This window comes from Umbelopsis ramanniana, assembly GCF_025399195.1.
Source record: "Umbelopsis ramanniana AG unplaced genomic scaffold K450scaffold_43, whole genome shotgun sequence".
Lineage (NCBI taxonomy): Eukaryota > Fungi > Mucoromycota > Umbelopsidomycetes > Umbelopsidales > Umbelopsidaceae > Umbelopsis > Umbelopsis ramanniana.
Window position 1 is genome coordinate 117,215 of NW_026252129.1, and position 18,952 is coordinate 136,166.

The following is an 18,952-nucleotide window of genomic DNA, read 5'->3' on the forward strand; positions in this document are numbered from 1 at the left end:
TCAATTTGGCTTTTGTTATAAAACACACTTCTACACTAAATCAAACTCAATAAACCACTAAAATGGTCTCTACAATCCAATCTGGTGCTCGCGTCCTTGTTACTGGCGCTACCGGCTACCTCGGTGCAGCTGTTGCTGAGCAGTTTATTCAGGAAGGTTACATTGTTGTCGGCTCCGCTAGAACACTATCAAAGGCAGAAAATGTCAAGAGCTTCTTTGATAAGAAGTACGGATCTGGCAAATTTGATATTTATGCGTCGGGCGATCTCGAGAAAGAAGGCGCTTTTGACGATGCGGTGAAAGGTACTGCAAATTGACAGTTCATTTATTGATCAATAACAACGGACTAACATCTATTTTATTTAGACGTGGCAGCTATTGTACACGTTGCATCTCCCGTGGGTGTTGCGTCTGATGATCCCATCAAGGACGTCGTTGATGTGGCTGTCAAAGGCACTACAAGTCTACTAAACTCCGCACTGAAGTATGGCCAGAACGTCAAATCTGTGGTGGTGGTATCCAGCGTGGCCAGTGTTCTCGATTCTTCTGTGCCAGAAGAATACGTTTATAATGAGAAGGACTGGAATGATGGTGCCTTAAAGACTGCGCTCGAACTTAAGGCAAAAGGCGAAGCCATCAATCCATTCTTAGCATATATGGCTAGCAAGAATGAAGCTGAACGTGCGGTATGGAATTTTAAAGAGAACAACAAGCCCACATTCACTTTGTCAACTGTATTACCAACGTACCTGTTTGGAGCCATTGTACCCACTCCACGATCGGTTGCTGACGTCAATGCTGCCAGTACAGCCAGACATATTGTGAACTATTATACCGGTGAGAACAAAGATTACAAACAAGTGCTTCCACCTGTAGGTTTCGTCAGTATCGTTGACGTTGCTCGTGCAAGTGTCCTCATCGTCGAGAAAAATGACGTGTCGGATGGGCAGCGATACTTGTTAAACGCCGGTCCTTACTCTTTCCAACAAATCGTGGATATTTTGCGCAAGAATTATCCCGAACGACAAAGCATCATTGTCAAAGGCGAACCTGGAAACTACGAGAAGGCAAATCTGCCCAAGCAATATGATGGTAGTAAAATCACTCGTGATCTTGGTCTCAAGTACACTGATCTTGAGACGGTGATCCTAGCTACCATAAACAGCGCTAAAGATGTCCTACAGTAAAGATTTATAAATTGTCTAGTGAATAAAATCAGCATTTCTGGCAAATCAGTAATTGTGGCTACCATAAAAAGTTAATGTCTTACAATACGATGATCGGGGCGTTTACTGCTCTATGACATGATGAGTCAGACTGCTAAAACCCATATAAGCTCTGTTGCCACCAACCGAAGCCTTTTCGTATCAGTTCGGCTTTTCGTTTTTCTCTGTTAACTCTTTCTTTTTCTTCCATAAGAAACATGTCATCGCTCAAACCGGGTTCCAGAGTCCTTGTTACAGGAGTGAGTAGATATAACTAGTTGGTAACGTGTGATAATGAAACGCGTTACTAATCGAAATTTAGGTAACTGGCTATATCGGAACGCATGTGGCTGACCAGCTCTTGAAAGCTGGTTATGTCGTTATTGGCACTTCAAGAACAGCATCAAAAGCTGAGACTGTCAAAAAATACTTTGATGCCACTTACGGTCCGGGCAAGTTTGAGATTTATGAAGCTGGAGATCTTCAACAAGCAGGAGTTTTTGACGATGCTGTCAAAGGTAAAACCAGAGCTGTAGCTGATCCAAATTCACCAAGGTACATTAACCATGATTGTTGCCGACGAAACAGATGTCGAGGCTATTGCTCATGTTGCGTCTCCCGTTATATTTTCTGCCAAGGACCCTTTTGCCGATGTGATTAATCCTGCCGTTAAGGGTACACTGAGCCTGTTGAATTCTGCACACAAGTACGGAAAGCATGTCAAGCATGTTGTCGTCACCTCAAGCGTTGCTAGCATTATGGACCCTAATAAGCCCTCAGATTATGTTTACTCTGAGGCGGATTGGAACGACGAAGCCATCAAAACAATTCAGCGCCAGGTAGAGCGCGGTGATACATTTGAGGGTCCCATTGCATATCGCGCTAGCAAAAATGAAGCAGAAAGAGCAATTTGGAAGTTCAGAGATGAAAATCAACCTTCGTTCACTTTGGCAACCATTTTACCTTCCTTTGTTTTTGGTGCTATCTTGCCACCGCCAACTACTACCCAAGCAGTTGATGCAACCAGTACACCAAAGGCTTTAATCAACTATTACACGGGAGAATCACAGGATCCAACCTTTAGCACCGGAAGTTCCTCATTTGTCAATGTAGTGGACGTGGCTGTGGCTCATGTTTTGGCTCTACAAAATGCACAGAAGACAAACGGACAAAGGTACATAACATCACAAGGTGCTTTTACGAACCAAGAAGTAGTGGATATACTTCGTCGGGAATACCCAGATCGGCAAAATATCATTGCTAAAGGGGAACCTGGCAAGTACAAGCGACCTACTGTGACTGTCGACGGCAGCAAAGTCACCCGTGAACTTGGCCTTCAATATACTGATTTTGAAACAGTAGTGTTGCAAACCATTGAGTGTGTAAAGCATTTGTATTGAGCGATATATCGGTAAAATAAACGAGCTCATTATAAATCTGGAAATCGATGGAATGTTTTCGCCATCGTGACTGGCTGTTTCGAATGCACAATTTGACCCAAAAAGGCCAATTATTTTTGCAGCTTTTTGTCCCGACCATTTGGCGTTTGTAATCCATTCGCATATAAAGGCAGAGAGACATAGAATCGTCAGCAATACCATCTTTTGAAAAAATGTCATCTACAAACTCTCGCGTTCTTGTTACAGGAGTAAATGGTTACATTGGTGCTCAAGTCGCCAACGCATTTCTCGAAGCTGGATACAGCGTGATTGGTACTTCTCGAAAAGCCGCTAAAGCACAAAAACTCAAGGATTTTTTTCGAAAGTTTGGTGAAGATAAGTTTGAGGTTGCTGAAGTTGCTGACCTTGAAGATGAAGGAGCATTCGATGATCTAGTTAAACGTAAGTATTGGGTTAATAGGAGCGGAAAAATGAAAATGAATTTCGCATGACATAACCGCCTTATCATTTTACAGGTGTTGATGTGATTGCACATGTTGCGTCACCGACCTTTCAACAATCAGACGATCCGCTTCGTGACATTATTGGAAAGGCTGTCAACGGCACTCTAAGTGTACTTCGATCTGCTACTGCACACGGCAAGAATGTCAAACATATCGTCGTCACATCCAGTGTTGCCGCCGTCATCAATAGCCCTAACCCACCTGAGTATTCGCACACTGAGAAGGATTGGAATGAAACGGCTTTCCCTACCGTCCAGCGAAGTATAGAAAATGGTCATTCCGTTCCACACATGGTTTCCTATGCAGCTAGCAAGGCTGAAGCAGAGCGCGCGTTGTGGAAGTACTATGCAGAAGCTAAACCTCATTATAAGTTGACAACCATACTACCTTCGTTTGTCCTAGGCCCTATCTTGCCACCACCTGGCAGCGGCTCTGAGCTTAGCGATACCACAGCGCTTCTGGCGATTGATTTTTACACTGGCAAAAACCAAGATCCTACATTCTCCTTTGGCTCAAATAATTTTGTATCCGTATTAGATGTGGCCAAGGCGCATGTGAAGGCTGCAGAAGGAGGGGACAAAACCGATGGACAGCGATATATTTTGAGTGCCAGAGGATTTTCATTCCAAGAGGTGGTTGACGTTTTCCGCAAAGCATATCCCGATCGCAAAAATATCATTGCGGAAGGTCAACCAGGAGTGTATTCTCCATCCAGCAAGACGATTGATGGTAGCAAGGCTGCAAGAGACCTTGATATTGTGTATGCAGGTCTTGAAAGCACGTTGTTAGAAACTATTGACAGTGTCAAAAATGCAGTGTAGTGGGAATATTTTTGGCAGGCCGGACATGTTGAACCAATATTCATAGGCCATTTCGTTTTTACTGTACTTTTTTCCAATAAATGCGTGAAGCATCATGAAAATTTTTGAGCCCAAAACGATGACACATGAATCGCAGCACATTGTAGCACATAATATCGCGGCCCGTTGAGAGACGGCACTGTGCAACAATCACATCCGCTACATCCGCTAATGGCAGTCGTCCCGATTCTACCGCATAAGTTATCGCACTAGGTAGCACGGTCTTTCCTTTGGACGATCCATGTGCACAAATAGAAAAAATAGAATCAAAGAATGGTAATGTGGACCGATCCGATCTTGTGGCCCTTCATCATCTGAAGACCTAGGCTTATTGAGACTATCCGGTTCGGAAAGCCAAAAGAATGCCCGTTGGTGCACAGTATCTTCGGAACAGGGAATTCGGTGTTTTCCGCCGGTATTACAGGAATATTCGATCATCGCTCATAATGGCATAGAGCTTGAACGATTAAATCATACCATCATTGGGGTTAGGAGTAGAAAAAGGGTGAACAGTGGGTAGATAGCAATGGGAAATTGGAGATTGTGGGATACTGTTCTTGTAATATGTGATGCACATAATTCAAGTGACCCATATTTGCGGCACCACGGCACTTGCCCTGGACGCGCGAACACAAGCAAGGAGCAGCATCAAAGGAGATTCACAAGATAAAAAAAATAAAAAAAATAAAAATTGGGGCATCGCTATGGTGGTGACCTTGAAAAAAGTGCTGCATTCAGTCGGGGCGTTTGCTTCATTTCCATGGGGGAGACAGTGAGAGAGGCTGAGGAAGGTTACACACTGTGGTCATCAATAGAGCCTCTGACCCAACTTTTTTGTGTACTTTTCTCTTCCCTTTTTCCTTTCCACTCTCATTGCATTATGCTTTGGTGATGGCTTCTACATTAAAACAAACCACATCACAACGGAAACGGTCCTCATTTGTTTCCAGCTACAGCAATAGGACCGTCTCGTCACTAACATCATCTCCATCCACCGATCCGAGTCATGCTGAACTGAATAACACCAGCCCAGCCAAGACGCCTGTTAAATCTCAGAAAAAGCCAAGTCCTGCACGCTCTCCCACCCATCATATCAAATCGCCCTCCAACAAGGTGAATATCATTTGATCATCGTAGTGGTTATCATAGAAATATGGCCGCCGCCCATTTGGCTGGCTAGCCTTTGCGATTTACCCCTGGATGGGATAGTCGTTGCTTAATCGAGGGAAAGGCGCGCTCATTCAATTTTTTATTTTTTTCTCATTAGGCTCCATGGCGTCCACCTGGTCGTTATCAAATACCAGATATCCTCAAAGCATCTGAAAATACCCATAGACCCGCCACTCTGAGTAATAAGACCAACCGCTCCAAGAAGTCTCATTTGGCTGCCACCTTATCGTCTACAAATAAAATTAAACATAGTCCAGCCGCCGACTCCGCAAAGAAATCATCCCCTCCACAACCACTGAAAAGCGCCGCTGTTGCCACACCACTCAAGGTATGCACCATTCACAGAGCCTCCTGAAAAATATTATTTTTATAACCAATTCCTTCCCATCAGCGACCTTGGATACCCGTAGGCAAATCTCCTCAAGTCCTACCGCTCCCTGCTCTACCTGCTGCTAAAACCAACCGACCTCATGCCTTGTTTGATACCAAAATGAGGAAGACCTTACCTGCAAGCAAGATAATGGACCTCAACCCCCGAGAGCAATACAATGGTTTCACAAAGATTGGTAGCGGGTAAGAAAATCGTCATCTTATTGATACTCGTTGTGTGCGAAACTTACACCGTCTTTATAGTGCAAACGGTGCTGTAGTACGAGCCTCAAAGCGTTCCAACCCAAAGTCTCGGGTTGCTATCAAGCGATGTTTCATCGACGATACCGATGCTCCTCATTTGGCTTACATTCTACGTGAAATCCGCATTATGGGATGTATATCACATGTTAATCTGGTTGGCCTGAAAGAAGCCACTCTCTGGGGCGACTATGTCTGGCTAGCCATGGACTTGATGAGTTGCTCTGTCTTTGGACTATTGTGCAATATCTCTACTGGTTTACCAGAGCCTTTGGCTGTTTGTGTACTTCGAGAGGTAAGTTAATTTTTATTTTTATTTTCAATGCTATGTTCAATGAACTTTTTCCTTATCTCACCCATCTCTGCTAGTGCTTACAAGGATTGATTCATTTGCACAACAAAGGCTACATGCATCGTGATGTCAAATGCGAAAATCTTTTGCTAAGTAGCTCTGGAGAAGTCAAGCTTGGTGATTTTGGTCTAGCTACGCCAATATCCCGCAATAATACCGCCAGATTAGGTACTGCCAAATGGATGTCGCCCGAAGTCATTCGCGAGATTTCATACGATGAAAAGGTCGATGTCTGGTCCACAGCTATCACGTTGATTGAGATCATGGATCGAGTTCCACCATTGTATTATATGGAAAATACCGATGATATCTTTGCTGAAATCCTTTGGGGCCCTCCACCCCACTTTACATTTGCTTCACCATCCAATACCATCCGAGAAATCGCCACCTGGATGTTGAATCAGGATTCCCGACGACGTCCAGGAGCCAAGGATGTCCTCCAACATCTTGACCGCCAGATTCAAGATGGATATCTCCAATGCGCAAGTCAATCAGACTTGGCATTGTTTGTACAGCATGTTTTTGACAAAGCAACTGATTAAACCTCATCCATCGGTTGGTTTTGCACATACATCTTGATTTTAAAAACGGCCTTGGCTGGTTTTTCTCCTTCCCCACATACTTATTCATCACACTTTCCATCTCAACCCAAAACCCCGTCTACCCTTTTTTTTTTCCTTATCTCTTCTTGACCCTTCTATCTGTAATATCTCGTTCGCATCTTCTAATCCCATTTTTCTTCTTCCCTTCCACTCTCGCAATGCCCAAATCCCACCCCCTTGCCTTGTCGTCCTTCCCCCCATCACGCCAGTGGCAAAAAAGCTAGGGGCGTATTGTCGCCATCCTGCAGGACAGGCACATATCCTGCTTTACGTCACATCTACTTGAACTTTTTTCATCAAGTGGAGAAAAAGAGAAAAAAACCCCCTCGCCATCCTTAATAATAAAAAAAAATTGAGAACATCCAGATATCGAAATTATAGAAATGGATCCGTGCAGAAGGGCTTTGCTAACCCGCAGAAAACGGTAATAGAACAACAACATCCATCTCACATTTGGTAACTACCCGACACCCATTACATGGATTTGGGGGGAGGCAATGCTTGCCGCAATAGTGCTTCACAATGCAAGATGATCCATGGGTGCCGCATCGAAATTTGCGGCTGCCAGCCTTCGATCCTACATCGCACCAAAAACAAAGAAAAAAACAAAAGGGCCTGCGAGACGAAATGGACTGGTGTACTGGATACAAAAACTGTCCAAAAACACGGATGCAGCAGCAGTGTTCATGGGATAATTTTGCTTTTATTATTTCAAGTAACGTCAACAGCCTCTAAAAATGGAGGATGCTAGTTTACTCGTCCTGCTCGATGAGAGTCATGGCGATACGGTCAAGATCACGACGACCGTCTTGAGAGATACGACGACCACTGTTAAGGAGAACAAAATGAGATTAGACACACTGGCTGAAATGGTATATTCTAAGATAGTTATTTACCCCTTGTTGTCTTGTTCCAAGACGTTGACCTTCTCAAGAGCCTGGAGGACCTTGCGCTGGACGCTGCCGCTGGCCTTGACGTGGTGGCTAGGGCGGGAACCGCGGTTGACACGGCCACCGTGGACCTTTCGGAGGGCACCAACACCAACGCTGGGGCGAAGGTAGACGTGACGGGCAACGGAAGCTAGACAAAAGAAGGTCAGCCAAAGTGAGTCTTAGAATTTTTTTTTTTTTGGGGGAAATGTGGTCTGAGAAACTCACCGGCGTGGATGTAGAACCAGTCGGGGTCATAGGGAGCAAGCTCCTTGTAGGTACCAGTCTTGACGATGTCGACCCACTTGGGGACCTCGAGCTTACCGGTACGCTTGAGATAGGCAGCATAAGCCTTGACGAATTCTAAAGGTAGCAGAAGAATATCATTAGCCAATGGGTTACTTATGAATGGGAGATCCCAAAAAATGAGGTGGAGCTCGACCAAAATGTAAAAAGGTGGACGAATGTTGATATATTGAAAAAAAGTTTTCGACGGAAATGGTGGCTAGGGCGTGCGAAGGTATGGCATCTATAGAGACGGGATGCAATAGCAATTGTAGGTTGATTCGGCGGAATAGCCCCTTCAGGTGAAAAAAAAAACTTTTTCTCGCAATCCAGTGATCGAAAACGGCCATATTCCACTCATACTGGGCAGATCTTACTCGAGGCGATCTGTTCTATCAAGATGAGAATAAACATTTACCGTGGGCGTTGACGTCCTTTACTGTGATTCCAGCCATGATGGGAAGCGAAAAAGAGAGAGAATCTTTATATTTCGCTGACGATTTGTTGTTTTGAGCTTCAGCACCTCAAATTTTTGGGCCCAATCGCACAGTGAAAAAAAAATTTTTATTGATTTGATTCACTGAAAAATCATATATGTCACGTGGGAGGCTTATCTCCCTGTGCCTCCTCTCTAAACGACGGGATCCACTGTCCAAATCTTGAGAGCTCCTTCTTGACCTACCGAAGCAACCGTCAGCTTGTCGCCGGTTTTGTTCAAAAATTGGACATCGTTGACAGCGTCTACATGGGCATTTTTTACCACTGCCTTCTTGAAAGGCTTCTCTCGGTTCCAGACATAAATATTGGTATCCAAACTGCCGCTGACTGCGAACACTCCGCACTCAGACCACTTAATTGATGTGATGCGTGCGCTATGGTATACCCATTGTGATACAATGGACTTTCCAGTTGTTAAATCATACACGAAAATCTTGCCGACGCTATCACCAACTGCCACAAGGTCTTCCTTCGGGTTGACGGCAATGGCAGAAACAGCACCTCGGTTGTTTTCCAATGTGTGCTCTAAGGAGGCTTTGCCGTTTTCATATTTGTAGACTCTGGATTTACCATCCTTTGAAATTAAGAGATATGGAGAAAAACGTTAAAGTTTGATGGCATATTTCATAGAAGAATCCATACAATAGTTGGTATATTTACCTCACCACCAACGACGATAATCTTGCCATTAGCACTGATCCCAGCGGCGGTAGGGTTAAAACCAAGTTTACTATTTTCGCCCAACTTCTTTTGCTGCTTGTCGTAAATTTGAATACTACTTCCAGTGGCAACAACCAAGGTGTCATCATTGCTAACAGATACAGTTTTGGGTTGAGAGCCAACGGCAATGGAGGAGCCACTGTATGTTTGGTCGGTAGCCTTCCCTATGCGAATGACATCGTCCATACCAGCAGAAAACAAGGAATCACCTTGAACAACCATAGAGGTAATTTGATTGGTATGCTGTTCACCCTTCAATGGCTGTGGCAATGTCTTGTCTTTTTCGGTTCCATACTGCCAACCACATACCCGTCCGTCGTATGATCCGGTGAACAATATATCGTTGCTTGTGCTGGTCAAAGAAGTAGTAGCCTTGGAATGTCCGTGAATGCTGCGAGAAATGCTTCCAGTGTTCTTGTCAAGGTAGCGGATTTCACCTGACAACGCCACAGACAAAAGATTGCCTTCACTCCACAGGTTACCCACTTGTTGTTCGTCGTGTGATGAACCAGAAGCAAAATCAAAAGTGCTACGGAACAAACAAACGCAAATGTTTACTGTCAGTGAACAAACACCACCCATGTGCCGCATTTCGGATAACCTTTTACTTACTTGATGACAGACTTGGCTTCAATATCCCAAATCTTCACAGTGGCATCGGCGGAAGATGACAGTAAATATTTACTGCACGGAGACCATGAAGCGGCAAAGATACCTCCACTGTGAGCTTGATCAGAGTTGAGCTCTTGGATTTTGTCACCTGTTTTTCCGTCGTACAAGAAGATCTAAGTTGACAAACACCTGTTAGCAGACGAGCCACCGTACGGAATACCGAATATATGCGCGCGTTTTCGTTACCTTCCCGTCGGCACCTGCACTAGCAAAAAAATCGCCATTTGGAGAAAACTTGACGGTATGAACAAACCGAGTGTGGTCACGGATGACCTTGTTATACTTGAATGGAACTCCGTGATAGAACACAACAGACATATCATCCGATGCAGTTACAGCACGGAATGGACGTTGTTGTCGGATGGATACGCTGTTAATGACTTTGGAGTGTCCAGTGATTTCACCAACGGATGAAAGGGTATCAAAAGCAAAAGCATGTCCGAATCTAGAGTCCGAGTTGTTTAACAGTGTTGATACACGCATCGCTCAAACGAGTCGTTCTCTTTCTTACTTCTCTTTGCCTTCACCTACGGCAATAATTCTTTTGCTTTCTGAGTCCCAGGCAATATCAGTAATCCGTCCACTGATAGCTTTAATTTCGCTCTTCAAAATCTGTTCCTCGCCAACAGTGTCCCAAATACGGACGTTACCAGCAACATCTATACGCCGTATGAAAGAATTCGTTGATCAGATGGACTATTGCCAAGAACATGCCAAGGCAGTTGTAGTTACGTACCACCAGAGGCAATATAGTACCCACTAGGACTATAGGAGGCGACGGTTACTTGAGCACTATGGCCGGTATAAGTGGTAGCTAGGGCTGGGTTCTTTTGAGAGGGGAGAAGCAGTTGGTTTACAGAAGCTTCCTATTGACATTGGGGGGGGGCAGCGAGTACTATACCTCAAGGTTCCTGATAAAGACGGTCTTGCCATTGGTATAGACAAAGTTCTTCCCCTTGGGATCAGCTTCGACTTTGACAGGTTGGCCACGCGTGGTCTGGGGTAAAGGAGCAAACGTGTGCACTGTAATATGTTTGAGTGTCAGAGAACAAGGGGACATTGTCTAGGAAGTTCATCTTACATTTGGTGAAGGGCATGACGAGTGGAGAGTTGAACGAGTGAGCCAAGCACTCTGCAATACAGTAAGTGGCGGAAGTTGAAATGACCTCATTGGGGTCGGTTTTTGGTTTCGAGGCAGCTGGGGGGGGAGTACAGAATATAATCTGGCCGATGACGGGGAACGACTTGATTGATCAATGAATGTGGATGAATTAGAAGGTAGAGATTCAATGTCGTCTAAAGCATATTGGAAACAGCTCATTCTGAAGGATCATTCGCTGTCATTCCATCATGCTTCTGTGACATCCGCACAATCCCAACGCAGCCCCAATTTTGGCTTTTCACCAATGGTAACACAGGTCCCCCCGTCCACCTTGTCACTCAGGTTTTTGGGCCCAACTGAAGCCGCCCACTATTCCCTCTTCTTTCTCTTCCCTTTTACTTTTCTCACTTTCAAATGTCAACCTTTCATCCTCCTCCACACCTGATGCCGTTACACTCACACACTCTACAACCCCAGTCCTCAGCTACTCGGGACGTTGAGTTACAGTATGACAAGGTCGATGCAGAAGCCAGCTCCATCCTCATTGCCCTGGCTAATCATAACCGGAAAGAGCAGCATGCCTCTGAAATGGCGGCTGCAGCTGCTATGAAGTCTTTGGCGGCGGCCACTGGACAAGACTTATCTTGCGCTTCTTTTCTTGCTGTACGACCGTTTTCCTATTTTATCTATGTCGTATTGTGTTCGTGGGTACTGATTGTGATCTTTTTTGTATAGGCAACAAAACGACGTATCCCGGTGTACGATGTAAAAGTCGGAACTGCATCATCTGGATCGAATGGCCGTTCTTCAAGTATGTTGGGTCCATGCTAACCTTGTATTTTTACCTTCCGGTGTTCCTAATTCTGTTTCACCTTTTTATAGAAGATGGAAAGAGCATATCACCCTCCCAAGATGTATGGATTGTTTCAATGTTGTGCTGCTTGTTTCTTCAACTGATCCATTCTATACCGATCCCTATTTTAGACCAATGTCTTATCTGTTCGTCACCGGCCAAGCAAGCGTCCTGCACCTCCTACCAAAGAGGATCATCCTCGTCAAAAAATGGCAGCCGTTGAAAAGTGTAAGTGGAATGGGATGTTTTTTTTCAAAGTATGTTTGAAAATGTCTAACCTTTTGCTTTGTATTAGCGACCAGCAAAGGTAAATTGAAAAGAAAACCCACACAACGCACGTGAGTTTACCTAGTGCAACGTACTGAAACATGCATGGTCATCGCAGATCCAATCCTCTTATTAGCAGCAGCAGCAGCTGCGGTTGACAGCAAACATCAGGAAGATGCGCATGACCGTCATAGGGCTTCTGCGTCGTCTTCAGCATCGTATGAAAGACCTCACAGCGCTGAAACCAAGCCCAATGTTGATTTGCTAGGTAATGCTCGTTTTTTTTTTTTGAAAAAGGTTGATGTTTAAACTGTCCATTGGTGTAACCTACTAGCTATTTCTAGACAGGGCGCCCTTTCCAACTGACACGTCGAATCATGCAGTTTATCCAACCAGCAGCAATAACCATTCACAACAGCTTGTTTATGATTCGTATTATTCTTCTACAGAAAATCATCGTTCATCCTCTCCCACTTCTTCTTCTCAACGTGCAATGGACTTTTCATCCAGCCCTCATATGATGTCTTCGAACCGAGATGGTCCGCCTCGAAATTCATCCATGTCCCAGGTATGAAAAATAGATGGGAAAAAAAAATATTGCCTTCGGGTTCACGGTATTCTAAATCCCTCATTCAGCCTCCACCATCGCAGTCAGCGTACATGCGCACATCCGATCGCTCCAATGTGTTTTCACACCAGTATTTATCCATGAAGCAAAATCCAAAAATTAAGCGCAATGCTATGCATGCCTACATAACCTACATGATCTATGCTGATTCGTCTCATAATGGAAATCAGGTAAGTGGGTTGGCATTATTTGTTTGGATACGTAACATCAGAGATTGATCTGTGTTCCCCTTAAAAAAAAATAGACCGCAGTTTCTACTATGAAGGATGGAAAAAGCAGTAACAACGTGAGGTTGAAAACTCCATCTGGGCCGTCGTCGACTGGATCGCGAAGTTATTCATCAACTCCCACCAATCCATCGTCCACTTACTATAATGGTCCAGAGAAAGAGGTAGCACGTTATCCATATCGAAGAGATGAAAAGCCTTATTCATCATCGTCTAGGAGCGGTGGTTATCATAATTATGCTCAACCACCCGAACCAGCCTCTTCTCGCCCACCTTATCCATCCGACAATTACTCTCATCGTTCACAGATGGATAGTGATCGAACCAATGGATCCATGTCGAGGATATCAACTCCATCCTTACCCCCTTTGTCTTCCACCAATGGCTCTACAAACAATAACCGTTCCCCTTATGGTTCGGATTATTATTCTCCAAGTCAACAACGGAATTCTTCCAGTTGGTCAAGGTCCTCTGTGCCTCCACCATCCTTACCTCCGTTGCAAGGTTATACCTCATCTCGTATATCACCTACCCTGCGTCCATCCATTTTACCACCACCTTCGAATAACGAAGGCCGATCCAGCATCCCTCCTCCGTTACCTTTGCCTACCTCTACGCGCGATCAAGCATCGTCCACGGTACCCAATAGCAATATTTTCAATCGTCCATTGACTGCATTCCTATGGTCTGATAATGCTGCTCCCCCTCGACCTTCCTTGAATGACAGAATCTTACCACCTGTTCCAAAGCCGGGCAATGATCATAGCAGACCCGATTCTTCTTATTATGATCGCCCGTGAACCTATGGCTTTAGCTTAAAATGAGCCACCTTTCCCCCCATGAGCCTTACTCAAAAATTTCTGCTTTTCCTGTTTGCTGTATACCTGTTGGTCGCTTCTTCTTTTGCAATGTTTCCTTTTTCTCCTTCCCCTCTTGCGATGTACATACCGTTACCTTTTCACTATTTGGGTTTGCCAATGTAGAAAATAACATCTACTGAAGAAAAAAAAAAAAATTAAGTACACAAAAGTTTTTATGAATTGGTCGGTCGGCGAGTGATTATTTGACAGGACTGGCTGAGGCAATTTAATTTAAATATTTTGCCTCCAGGCCATTGCTTGCAAATCCACTTGACAATGTCAAAGGATTTGGTATTGCGCAACCAATCGCAGGCTGTTACCACTTTGAATAGACCAGCTATTGTTCTGGACGAAGACACATATACCGATGCCATCAGTTACATTATAGAACGGGATTTTTTTCCTAATCTTGCTAAATTGAGGGCGCAGCAGGAATACTTTCATGCTGAAGAATCCGGCGACCTTGTTCGTCTGCAGCAAGCTGGAAGAGAATTGAAAAGACTCACCACTACTCCCAGGACCACTCGACTAGGTAAGAACACTCTTCCCAGGTTGCATGTAGTATTCATGCTACGCCTTCGTTCAGGTTAATTCATCACCGCACTCTTTGTTGTATTAGGTACTAGCCAGTCTATCGCCAAACAAGCCGTAGTTCAAAAAGCCTCCGTGCCAGACAGTATCCCAAAGGATGTAGACCTCAGTTTATCGCTTGATCAGTTCCAAGCCCGATATACCTCTGAAGACAATGCCTCGTTTATCGATCTACTGGGAAAAGCAAATGAGCAGCGTAAAGAAAAGCACAAATGGGTATGGGATAAAGAGAGTAACCAGCTGCGTATCAAGGAGGCTCCTCATGTTGAAAGCGCCTTGACCATTGTCGATGAACGTGACGCTTTGCCTGGCACCTGGAAATACAAGGCTCGAAATGCTCTTATGTATCAACCTGATGTCGATAGTCTCAAAACCAAAAGTTCCATCAATCCTGATGATGGTAGAGGTTCACCAAAGGCTGTCATACATGCCAACACGCAGTTTGATGTTCAAAATATGGAGGTTTGTAGGTCAAATTTTACGATTCATCCACAGTACGCACTTGACTAATCAATCAATCTGTAATCAGATATCCAATGCAAACAAGCCTCAGTCAGTACGGGATGCGCAGAGTGGGAAGATGACACCGTGGAACAAGCTCAGTGGCGACGATGACATGGACATGCCGGAGTTCGGCGGTTATAATCTGGTGCCGGAATCCCCATCTATCAATCCATCCAGTTTGAATACACCTTTGATGACCTGGGGTGAAATTGAGGGTACACCCATGTTAATAGCTGGTTCAGAAACCCCAGGACCCAATTCGTTTCGATTACCACAACCATCCCGCCGCGAGCAGCTAGGTCACAAATTATCAGAACGAGCATCGAAAAGCTATCGCACCCGAGCTGCCACAAACCAGGCTGGTAAAGTCACGAAGGCGGGTTTGACACCTCGATTTGGATCAGGTATCATGTCACCGGCTGCACAGCACCTGCTTCGCAAAGGAACCGACCGTACCCCTTCTTTCAACGATGCTTTACGTGCATCTTACGGCTCAGGGTCTGGCACTCCACAAAATGCAAGGTCGCAAGCAACACCTACACCATTATTCCGCGCAGGTTCTACGCGCTCTTTTGCAACTCCTACCCCTATACAGAAGCGATAGAACTATATTAGACTAATTGTACTATATAGCCGGTTTAGTGTCTTTCCAACAACGCTTTGTTGATACTGTACATTTTGTTTTACTATAATACATACACCTATTTTTTTCTTCTATGTATACGTGCATCTAGGACATTGACGCAAAGTTCCCGCCTACCATTTCAATGTCATGTCTCTCTGTCATTACATCGCTTCCGCCCTCGACTTTCCGAGAAGCTAAATAAATTGTTGACCTAATACCAAGCAATAGAACCAGGTCAGAGCATGCTTTAACATCCGGTGCCTGGATGGAAGAGGAACCATACCTTTGTATTTGAATCCACAAGGTCATCAAAACTATTATCTTGCCAATATCGAGACGTCATGATGGGCGATGTGATGGGTACAAAAGGCTGCAATGGTGTTATTGATTCCACAATACGATCGGGTTTCAGATGACCAAGCTATAGTTTAGCCAACTGGGTTTAGCATGAAGCAAAGCCATTTCACGTTGATGTACTCTGCTTATTACCTTTGTCGGACGGGAGCCATCTCGAAGAGTTATTTCGCAGCACATACCGACCAAGATTGTTTCCGTAACGTCATAAAGGTCAGGATGCTGGACTGTCAGCTAGATGGAAAACGGAAAAATTCAGTAATAGCCAAATGGCCACGGAGTTACAGCAATGGCTCACCTCATCAAATTCAGAGGCCGGGCAGCCTATCAGCGGCATGATAGCCTCATCAAACGCTATGAGATTCTCTACCGAGTCGTCTATGGAGTTAACAATGGTGAACTGGAGTCGATAGGCAGCTTTGAGTGACTTTGCAAATTTACAACACTTTTTGCAATAGAATTCGTTTTCCTCACGTTTGTCGGAGGAATTCACAAACACCACAGTTAACTTGCCCTCGCACTCGGCACATGTTCGAAAGATCATGGTTTTGGTGATGGCTTGAGCAATGTGAGCACAACTGATTATGGTTGGCATTGCAATCCTGTCGACAGCTTATGAGTGGGGGAAGGTGGACCGCGTGGAACTGGATCTCAAAAAAAATATTGGGATTTATAAAACGCGGTAGGCACAAATTTACGCGCACACTCTGGTCAGCAGTCAAACGCTTTGCTCTGCAATGTTTGTTGAAGAGCTGATTATCGAAGGCTTCAAGTCCTATGTGTCGCGGACACAGATCACTGGCTGGGACCCAGAGTTCAATGCCATCACTGGTTTGAACGGCTCGGGCAAATCAAACATTCTGGATGCCATTTGCTTTGTTCTCGGTATTACCAACCTTTCTCAGGTACCCGTGCCGCTCGTCATGAACCACTCGCCAGTTTTCAAACGTTCTCACTATCTTTCCTTGGCGGTATAGGTCAGAGCCAGCAATTTACAAGATCTCATATATAAAAGAGGACAAGCCGGTATCACCAAGGCTTCAGTCACTATCGTGTTCAACAATGACGATCGCTCCAAATCGCCTGTTGGCTTCGAAGCTTATCGTCAAATCACCGTCACCAGACAGGTATGAAGACAGTAAATAATCAAATCCTTGTAGACTTCTTGAAACGATCTGACTTTCATCACATCAACAGATATTGATGGGCGGTAGAACAAAGTATATAGTCAACGGTCATAATGCACAGCAACAAACTGTTCAGAACCTTTTTCAGTCCGTCCAACTTAATATCAACAATCCACATTTTTTGATTATGCAAGGTCGTATTACCAAGGTCCTTAACATGAAGCCTACGGAAATCCTCTCTATGATCGAAGAAGCGGCAGGAACGAAAATGTTCGAGGACAGAAAAGCGAAGGCATTTGCAACCATGACAAAGAAGGAGAAGAAAGTGGAAGAGATTAACACCGTAAGTTTGTTAGCCTACCAGGGTGTAAAAGTTATTCTGTTTTCTTGGCCATTTTTGAACCATTGTCTTTTCAATGTGAGCAGATTCTTCAAGAGGAAATCATGCCAAAGTTGAACCAACTGAGAACAGAAAAAAGAGTTTATCTTGACTATCAGAAGAATGAATCTGAAATGGAGCGACTCAATCGTCTGGTCGTGGCAGCGGAATATGACCGACATGCAAAGAAACTGGATCGATCCAATGTAGATCAGGACGACCGAAAAGCCCGTTCGGAAGAACTGCAAAAACTTGTTCAAGAACGTAACGCACAACTTTTAGCAATTGATGACGAAAGGTTGGCGTCTACAGCCAAGCAGCGCGAGGTATATATTGTTCCTGACAGTATTTGCCTCTACTTTGTTATTAAACGTGCCATAAACGTTTTTAGCAGAACGCCGGAGAGGGTAGACTACAGAAACTGGAGGCGACAGTGCACGAAGCTTCTACTGCTCTTGTACGACTCAAAACTCAGGTTGACTTGAAAGAAACGTCGATTGCCGACGAAGAAAAGAATCTAGCCACTTTGGTAGCTACATACAAAGAGGTAAATATGAGATACCATCCTGCTTATCATGGTAGATCATTTTTTGAAATGCAAATGTAATTTTATGGCTAAAACTTATCATTGAAAATAGAATGAGCAAACTCAGGCAGAGCGAAAGACACAGTATATGACGCTGAATAACCAGTTCGAGCCGATGAAGGAAGAATTTGACAGGAAAACGAAGGAGATGCAAAAGACCTCTGAATTGTTGCAGGCCCTGACGACTGGTGTGTCTGCGCAAGAAGGCCAGGAAAATGGCTATCTGGAGCAACTACAAGGTAAGAGGTGGAGCTTAGGCACTGAAAAAGGGTAATGGCAAAACTAAACCATCATCCATTCCATTCAGATGCAAAGAACACGGCCAATCGGGCGTCAACGATAGAAGAACAGGCTCGTATCAAGATAAAGCATTTGGAAAAAGATTTGGAGGAGAGAACTGTTCAGGTTTCCAAGACTGAACGACAGAATAACGCGTTGCAAAATGACATCGCTGCTAAATTAAAAGACAAAGCAGACCAGACTGTAAGTTTTTGTTCATTTTTCATTATACATGCACATATCGCATACATTATGCTCACCGTACTTCCCTCAGCGCCAACTCCAATCCCTGAAATGGGATCCTGACTGGGAAGCACGTCTAATGGCGCAACGATCAGCTTCGCAAACAGCCATCTCTGATCTTAATGAAGTAAGCTTGGCTGTTTACAACGATAATGTCCGTTATGACCTTCTCCTAGCAAAGTTGCTTACAATGATTTCTACTTTAAGAAAGCAGAAAATTTATCGCACCGACTATCCAACCTTGACTTTGTATATACCAACCCTACACCAAACTTTGACCGCTCCAAGGTGAAAGGATTGGTGGCGGAACTGATCAACCTTGACAAAGACAAATTTGATAATTCTACGGCATTGGAAATTTGTGCTGGAGGACGATTGTACAATGTGGTAGTGGAAAATGAAATCATCGGATCGCAACTACTGGATAAGGGCCAATTGCGTCGGCGATGGACGCTGATTCCGCTCAACAAAATTCAAGCCTTCAAGGCATCAGCAGACAAG

At 44.4% G+C, this 18,952-nt stretch overlaps 10 protein-coding genes across 11 annotated transcripts; 7 read left to right on the forward strand and 3 right to left on the reverse strand.

Moving 5' to 3' along the window:
• The first annotated feature begins 23 nt into the window (after nucleotides 1-23).
• Nucleotides 24-1,238, forward strand: K450DRAFT_249350 (uncharacterized protein). Its single transcript, XM_051590386.1, has 2 exons — nucleotides 24-303; nucleotides 367-1,238. Exons 1-2 carry the CDS (start codon nucleotides 63-65, stop codon nucleotides 1,185-1,187), a joined length of 1,062 nt encoding a protein of 353 aa, XP_051442985.1. The 5' UTR covers nucleotides 24-62; the 3' UTR covers nucleotides 1,188-1,238.
• A 38-nt stretch (nucleotides 1,239-1,276) lies between these two features.
• K450DRAFT_249352 (uncharacterized protein) lies at nucleotides 1,277-2,741 on the forward strand. The gene is made up of 3 exons (XM_051590387.1): nucleotides 1,277-1,465; nucleotides 1,528-1,723; nucleotides 1,794-2,741. Exons 1-3 carry the CDS (start codon nucleotides 1,424-1,426, stop codon nucleotides 2,603-2,605), a joined length of 1,050 nt encoding a protein of 349 aa, XP_051442986.1. The 5' UTR covers nucleotides 1,277-1,423; the 3' UTR covers nucleotides 2,606-2,741.
• Nucleotide 2,742: 1 nt separating this feature from the next.
• K450DRAFT_249358 (uncharacterized protein) lies at nucleotides 2,743-4,204 on the forward strand. The gene is made up of 2 exons (XM_051590388.1): nucleotides 2,743-3,046; nucleotides 3,121-4,204. The coding sequence occupies exons 1-2, from the start codon at nucleotides 2,818-2,820 to the stop codon at nucleotides 3,927-3,929; spliced, it is 1,038 nt and encodes a 345-aa protein (XP_051442987.1). The 5' UTR covers nucleotides 2,743-2,817; the 3' UTR covers nucleotides 3,930-4,204.
• Nucleotides 4,205-4,821: 617 nt separating this feature from the next.
• K450DRAFT_249362 (uncharacterized protein) lies at nucleotides 4,822-6,706 on the forward strand. 2 transcript variants are annotated; one of them, XM_051590389.1, is made up of 5 exons: nucleotides 4,822-5,081; nucleotides 5,236-5,466; nucleotides 5,530-5,646; nucleotides 5,807-6,063; nucleotides 6,138-6,237. In XM_051590389.1, exons 1-4 carry the CDS (start codon nucleotides 4,860-4,862, stop codon nucleotides 5,933-5,935), a joined length of 699 nt encoding a protein of 232 aa, XP_051442988.1. In that variant the 5' UTR covers nucleotides 4,822-4,859; the 3' UTR covers nucleotides 5,936-6,063; nucleotides 6,138-6,237. The 2 variants fall into 2 exon arrangements, with proteins under 2 accessions (XP_051442988.1, XP_051442989.1); XM_051590390.1 differs by lacking the exons at nucleotides 4,822-5,081; nucleotides 5,236-5,466 and having other exon boundaries at nucleotides 5,627-6,063; nucleotides 6,138-6,706.
• A 503-nt stretch (nucleotides 6,707-7,209) lies between these two features.
• Nucleotides 7,210-8,458, reverse strand: K450DRAFT_249373 (uncharacterized protein). The gene is made up of 4 exons (XM_051590391.1): nucleotides 8,355-8,458; nucleotides 7,880-8,014; nucleotides 7,619-7,802; nucleotides 7,210-7,550 (listed from the first exon to the last, which is right to left on the reverse strand). The coding sequence occupies exons 1-4, from the start codon at nucleotides 8,389-8,391 to the stop codon at nucleotides 7,475-7,477; spliced, it is 432 nt and encodes a 143-aa protein (XP_051442990.1). The 5' UTR covers nucleotides 8,392-8,458; the 3' UTR covers nucleotides 7,210-7,474.
• A 1-nt stretch (nucleotide 8,459) lies between these two features.
• On the reverse strand, nucleotides 8,460-10,962 carry K450DRAFT_249380 (uncharacterized protein). The gene is made up of 8 exons (XM_051590392.1): nucleotides 10,908-10,962; nucleotides 10,728-10,849; nucleotides 10,563-10,653; nucleotides 10,338-10,485; nucleotides 10,013-10,271; nucleotides 9,767-9,939; nucleotides 9,095-9,683; nucleotides 8,460-9,008 (listed from the first exon to the last, which is right to left on the reverse strand). The coding sequence occupies exons 1-8, from the start codon at nucleotides 10,921-10,923 to the stop codon at nucleotides 8,568-8,570; spliced, it is 1,839 nt and encodes a 612-aa protein (XP_051442991.1). The 5' UTR covers nucleotides 10,924-10,962; the 3' UTR covers nucleotides 8,460-8,567.
• Nucleotides 10,963-11,245: 283 nt separating this feature from the next.
• K450DRAFT_249387 (uncharacterized protein) lies at nucleotides 11,246-13,929 on the forward strand. The gene is made up of 9 exons (XM_051590393.1): nucleotides 11,246-11,591; nucleotides 11,664-11,739; nucleotides 11,811-11,842; nucleotides 11,913-12,009; nucleotides 12,077-12,088; nucleotides 12,167-12,316; nucleotides 12,393-12,616; nucleotides 12,685-12,846; nucleotides 12,921-13,929. Exons 1-9 carry the CDS (start codon nucleotides 11,343-11,345, stop codon nucleotides 13,701-13,703), a joined length of 1,785 nt encoding a protein of 594 aa, XP_051442992.1. The 5' UTR covers nucleotides 11,246-11,342; the 3' UTR covers nucleotides 13,704-13,929.
• Nucleotides 13,930-14,039: 110 nt separating this feature from the next.
• On the forward strand, nucleotides 14,040-15,462 carry K450DRAFT_273323 (uncharacterized protein; the record flags this gene model as incomplete). The annotated part of the gene is made up of 3 exons (XM_051593081.1): nucleotides 14,040-14,295; nucleotides 14,383-14,816; nucleotides 14,884-15,462. The coding sequence occupies 3 exons, from the start codon at nucleotides 14,040-14,042 to the stop codon at nucleotides 15,460-15,462; spliced, it is 1,269 nt and encodes a 422-aa protein (XP_051442993.1).
• Nucleotides 15,463-15,545: 83 nt separating this feature from the next.
• Nucleotides 15,546-16,486, reverse strand: K450DRAFT_249397 (uncharacterized protein). The gene is made up of 4 exons (XM_051590394.1): nucleotides 16,136-16,486; nucleotides 15,973-16,071; nucleotides 15,767-15,904; nucleotides 15,546-15,694 (listed from the first exon to the last, which is right to left on the reverse strand). Exons 1-4 carry the CDS (start codon nucleotides 16,430-16,432, stop codon nucleotides 15,629-15,631), a joined length of 600 nt encoding a protein of 199 aa, XP_051442994.1. The 5' UTR covers nucleotides 16,433-16,486; the 3' UTR covers nucleotides 15,546-15,628.
• A 58-nt stretch (nucleotides 16,487-16,544) lies between these two features.
• On the forward strand, nucleotides 16,545-18,890 carry K450DRAFT_249399 (uncharacterized protein). The gene is made up of 9 exons (XM_051590395.1): nucleotides 16,545-16,742; nucleotides 16,815-16,964; nucleotides 17,035-17,307; nucleotides 17,391-17,669; nucleotides 17,735-17,890; nucleotides 17,982-18,168; nucleotides 18,237-18,412; nucleotides 18,483-18,578; nucleotides 18,663-18,890. Exons 1-9 carry the CDS (start codon nucleotides 16,575-16,577, stop codon nucleotides 18,741-18,743), a joined length of 1,566 nt encoding a protein of 521 aa, XP_051442995.1. The 5' UTR covers nucleotides 16,545-16,574; the 3' UTR covers nucleotides 18,744-18,890.
• Nucleotides 18,891-18,952: the final 62 nt, after the last annotated feature.